The sequence below is a fragment of the Gymnoscopelus microlampas genome (genome assembly GCF_963454915.1).
Source record: "Gymnoscopelus microlampas genome assembly, chromosome: 20".
In the NCBI taxonomy this organism is placed as follows: domain Eukaryota; kingdom Metazoa; phylum Chordata; class Actinopteri; order Myctophiformes; family Myctophidae; genus Gymnoscopelus; species Gymnoscopelus microlampas.
The window spans coordinates 16,339,892-16,345,352 of record NC_139957.1 but is presented as its reverse complement, the minus strand read 5'-3'; the positions used below and the strand labels follow the sequence as shown (position 1 = coordinate 16,345,352).

Sequence of the window (5,461 nt, the reverse complement as noted above, 5' to 3'; positions counted from 1 at the left end):
GGAAGTGAACATTAGTCAAAAATAGCAGATCTACAAGCTTGTAGCTTGTACAAGCTACAAGCTTGTAGCTTGTAGATCGGCTATTTTCGGCAAAGAAGTTTGGTGTATGGAGAGAAAAAAAGAGCAGACCAAGTACAAGTTTTCCAAGTATTGAGGGTTTAAGTGGTTAACTGTCTCAAAATACACATTAACATGAATCCAACACAACGCTACACAAGTCTATGAAATAAATGAAAAGGTTACATTGATAATGGGGGGCCTGGGTCCCTGCTTCATCTCTCTCTCAGCTAGGGGGTCCTTGGCCTGAAACACGTTGAAGACCACTGCACTATGACACTTCTTCCTCTCTTTCCCATGGGACCGGGTCTTGGTCGTTTTCCACCTCTGTGTTTCTGCGCCCGGTCCAAAAGTGCTCCACGTCTGGGAACGTCTCCGCTTCTTGCGAGTTGTTGGCATCGTCATCGGCGACGGCATTGGGGACGTTGCAGGTCGCGACCTCTGCTGCTCCGCTTCTCTCGCTTTTTGTACACTTGCTGCCGCCGGCGGTACCGTGCTTTGAATGTCTGCTGCATATTGCGATGAACCACAGATCAACCAGTCCCTGGCGCACGTCATCATACATGGTCATTAGGATGACCGGGGAGAGAGAGCTGCACGCGTAAAGAAGCACCTGGGCGAATATGAGCAAGCCTACCGGAGGTTTGTTGTAACCCAGCCTGGTCCAGGTAAACGTGCCCCATTCCGGCAGCAGCATGAGCGCATTGGCGCCGCTCACGCACAGCAGAACCAGCATGACTTTACTCTGTTGCTGCTGGGGACCACCTGGTGCGGCGTGGTTGTTGACCGCAGAATGCAGGGTTTTAGTGTAGTAAGCAAGAGTGTAGACGACCGGAAGCACAAAAGTCGAGATCGGATACAACTTGTAGAACAAGTTCATGAAGTCGGCTGCGCAGGCGGGCGTTTCAGAGACGCACACAACAGTGGCGGTGGTGTGATGGCGGTCGTTGATCGGCTGCAAAGACGCAAACAGCATCTGGGGAATCGGAAACATCATCGACAGAATCCAAATGAACGCCAAGGCTCCGTGGATCCACGTCGGACTGAAAAGCGGTCCTTTGGCGGTGCTTGAAGCTAAGTGAGAAGAGGGAGGGAGGAATAATGTCAAAACAACAGTGGTGGAAGAAATAGCCTAGGCTACTCTATAGTCTTGTAAGTTGTACAATGTTGAGGTATTTTTTTCTTTACTGGAGTATTTCCAGTTTTCACTTTTACTTTTACTTCTACTCCACTACATCTCAGAGGCAAATATTGTACTTTTTACTCCACTGCAATTATTTGAAAACTTTAGTTACTAGTTTTTACTTTGCAAAACATATTTAACCACATCAGACCTACGTATATACTTTGGCTATTTTCAAATGATTTTATACATTTGGAAACTTGGACATTCTGCATAATGAGTAGCCTACTTTTACTTTTAGCATATATATATATATATATATATATATATATATATATATATATATATATATATATATATATATATATATATATATATATATATACTTGTATATATATACTTGTATATTTTGATGCCAATACTTTTGTACTTTTACTCAAGTACATTTTTGAATACTGGCACGTTTAGCTACTTGTAACAGAGTATTTCTACATTGTGGTATTGCCACTTTTACTTAAGTACAAAATGTGAGTATACTTCTTACTTAAGTGAACTGAGTTGTGCGTCGCTCTGCTCGAGGCAGCGAGAATGAATGTTTTGGCAATTACGCACGAGTGCTGAAACCAGTCCGTGGTTCTGCAAACGAACCTCCCGAAGCTCCATGTCTGCTGGTAGTATGTGACGGCGCGCACCGGGGCGCACAGCAGCAAGATCACCAAGTCCGTCGAGGCAAGAGAGACAAGAAACGCTTTCACTTCAGAACCTCTTCCGATTCTAAAATCACGAATGAAAATCAACAAAACGACCAAATTCCCAATGGCTCCAGAGACGCAAATTCCTATCAAAATGACAGGCAAGGCGGTTTTTGTCTCTTCTCCTTGGAGGAGTTGAATTCCACCGACAAAATCAAAAAAAGAAACATTTCTGGGTTGATCGATATCCATCTTTCCACACAAAACTTGCAAGCTAAAGTGTCTTAGAAAAAAATGACAATTGAACGGATCTATAATGAATTTATTTTGCACCCTGCATGTATTTTATCCCTCAGCAACAAGGTAGCTGTCCACAACACAGTGGTGCTGAAATCGCTGCAAATGGCGAAGTGACAGCCTCACCAAGTGGGGGAGCAGACTAGACTGGCAGGTACTGTACACTAGTACAGTGGTTCTCAACCTGTGGGTCAGGACCCCCAGAGGAATCCCCACATGTTTTTTTTCTGGGGGGGGGGGGGGGGGGGGTCCCCAGATGACAGTAAAGTGACCATTTAAGGACCTTTCTCAAAAGAAGAAAAAAAAAGAAAAAGACCATTACTGAATCAAAAGTAATCAACAAACGATATAAAAACTGGTCAAACATTGGCCAAATTGTCAAATAATATAAGAAAGAGGAAATCATTGTGGAAAGTAGCTGATCTACAAGCTCACAATGCCTTGCAGCACAAGGCTATGTTCTATGTTCTGTTCTTCATGTTCTTCTATTTTCACAATATTTATCTGTGGAGTCAAACAAAATATAATGCCTCAACTCCTACATTCCAAGTGCTTGTCAGGGTGGGGGGCTGGGGGTCGATGCCTGAAAAGGTTGAGAACCACTGCGCTAGGGCTTCTGCCGTTTAGCATCGTCAACTCTCACGTCATTTGATCTCCATGCCTCTGGGCAAGAGCCAACCCAAATGTCAAAGCAGCATGATCATATGAATATTATTTTCTTTCTAAGTTCCTATCATTTTTGTTGTTATTATGTTACTATGCTGCTGCAATGTCTGAGGAGCTGAACAAAAGTCATTTTTACTCTTTATGAAGATCTACCTGTACACAACACGTAACAATAACAAACCTTGATCTGGAAGCATTTGCTATTGCTAAAACACAATGCCACGTCAAAATACCCTTTTTGCTTGTTGTTTATCATGCATGTGGGCTAGTGTAGCCCTAATGCCTCAGCTATTACTGTGGGGCATCTCACATTTCCATACATTATGTGATGTTGTGAGTGGAAGTAGCCTATTTAATGACATTTGAGAGAGTGGTTAATTTAGTTTCCCAACCATAAAAGGATATGGAAGTAACATACAAAGAACCCATTCTACTTCGGCCTTATTAAAAAAATAATAAAAAAAAACCAAAAAGTCTGACACAGCGTGAGATGTATGTTTTAAGCATCTGGGAGGAAGGAGGAGAGTAGGAATTGTGTGTGTGTGTGTGTGTGTGTGTGTGTGTGTGTGTGTGTGTGTGTGTGTGTGTGTGTGAGAGTTGGGGGTATTTCAGTCACAGAGCGTGTGGAGAGGTGAGGGGTGCCCACTCAAATGCTGTCAACTCATCTGGGGCCTCGGTTGCTAGGAGACTGAGCCACCAACACAGCGTGGGGTGAGGGAAGGTGTGATGAACCATTAAAAAGTAAGGGACATCAACTGCTTAAGTGGAGTTTGAAACGACCATTACAGCCTAGCTCTGATCCAATGTGAGAATGGTTGGTGAGCAGGTAGTTGTTTGACTGTAATAGAGAAGAGAAACAATGTGATGCATTCTGTGAGAAGGTCGCAGGAGAGCTATTTGCACTGAAGCATCCTAGCAGTAATTACCGATAATTGCCATGCCAGGGGCCGGGGGTTGTAGCCTACTGACTAATAAGAAGCACGATAGTGCATACAGTGTGCTACTTGACTTACAGTGCAAGGCAAGTGGCACAAGTGGGCTAAATTGCAATCAAAATCAGTGTCACCCAGAGTGCAGTGAGAACCAAAGACAAAGCAGTTAATAACACTAATTCAACACATTTCAACAGGATACATTACAGTGACATACAGCATTCATATTGGGCTAAGAGGACATTGCAGGAGAGCACAGGCAGACACATCAATATGACATACAGTACACTCCAAAATCAGAAGTGTCAGTTTAACTCTGAATGTAAACATGGACCCTTATGGGTCAGACAGGTAATTTGGTCCAAAATGTAAAAAGAAGAAAATGTAATATTTGGAAAATGCAGAGCGGTCTATAATGTAAAGTATACATGATTAAAACATGATTGATCATCATTTTGGGCATAAACAAGAAGTTGAAGGGTACGTTTAAGTCTGATAATGATGTACCGTGCATGTTCAAATCATGTACTACTATACTTACAAAATAGCAAATTTTACATTGAGGTTGCCCACTCTTCCTTAGTGCCCACTCTTCTTGTATCTGTCAGACAGAGTTAAATGGATACTTGGTATTTTGCTGTGGAGGTTTTGAATGCATAACTGAACTATATATGGCTAAGAAGCAGCTGTACAGTCCTGGGTCCATTGTACAAATGGTCAGTGGTGGACAGTTTTTTGAGTATCTGTACTTGAGTATTTGGATTTTTTGATACTTATGACTTTGGATACTTGTGACATTTCAAAGATAAATATTGCACTTTTGACTACATTTCTAGGAAGGGAGAAAGTACATAATGAATCAATCACTTAAGCTCTATTTCAAATAGTGAAAATAGCTAATTGAAATTTGAATTTGTGGAAAATCTTTAAATTTTGTTGGAAAATGTCTACATTTGAATACAGTAATGCATTGATATATCATTAAAAAAGTACTTTGTAATTTGTGCTTTTGAATACTTTGTACTTTGTATTTTTTTAAAGCAGGTACTTTTGAATGCTTAAAGGACCACTTCACCAATTTTCAACCTATCTTCATATAATGGGTCCTCACTAATGCTCATTATAATATGGTACCATTTCTGTCTACTCACTCTGTGTCTCAGAGGAGGGCTGTGGACAGTTCAGAAACCCGCCTACCAGTGACATCATCGGTAGGCAGGTTTGGTAATTTCAAACATATTTTTAATTAATGTGAAAACATGACACAACATGACTTCTATTATAGCATGCTACCTTATCAGGAATAGAAATCCTGAAGTTTCTATTAGCTTTGATTCCCCATCGATGATGTCACTGGTAGGCTGGTTTCTGAACTGTGGAGGCACAGCCCTCCTCTGAGACAGAGATTGAATATTTAAATATAATATTTAAAGGTAGGGTAAGTGATTTTCTTTGGTTAAAATAAGTGTTAAATAGCTCTATATTCTGATAGTACTCATTGCTATAGAGTGTTTGTTCAGTAAAAGGAGTCTCCTTGTCTCTCCAGCTCTTTATAAAACAGAAAATGCATTTTCATTTCAGTTTCAGTTTCATTTCCAATTTTATCCAATTAGGATAGAGAACTCAATCAGGATATAGATTAAACAAGTGAAATTGGAAGTGATGACACTAAGAAATGAGCAGACAAAATTGGA

At 41.0% G+C, this 5,461-nt stretch overlaps 1 protein-coding gene across 1 annotated transcript; it reads right to left on the bottom strand.

The window, feature by feature from the left end:
- Positions 1 to 328: 328 nt before the first annotated feature.
- Positions 329 to 2,124, bottom strand: LOC311036019 (G-protein coupled receptor 151; the record flags this gene model as incomplete). Its single annotated transcript, XM_084044544.1, has 2 exons — positions 329 to 1,131; positions 1,725 to 2,124. The coding sequence occupies 2 exons, from the start codon at positions 2,122 to 2,124 to the stop codon at positions 329 to 331; spliced, it is 1,203 nt and encodes a 400-aa protein (XP_083900670.1).
- Between the last annotated feature and the right edge of the window lie 3,337 nt (positions 2,125 to 5,461).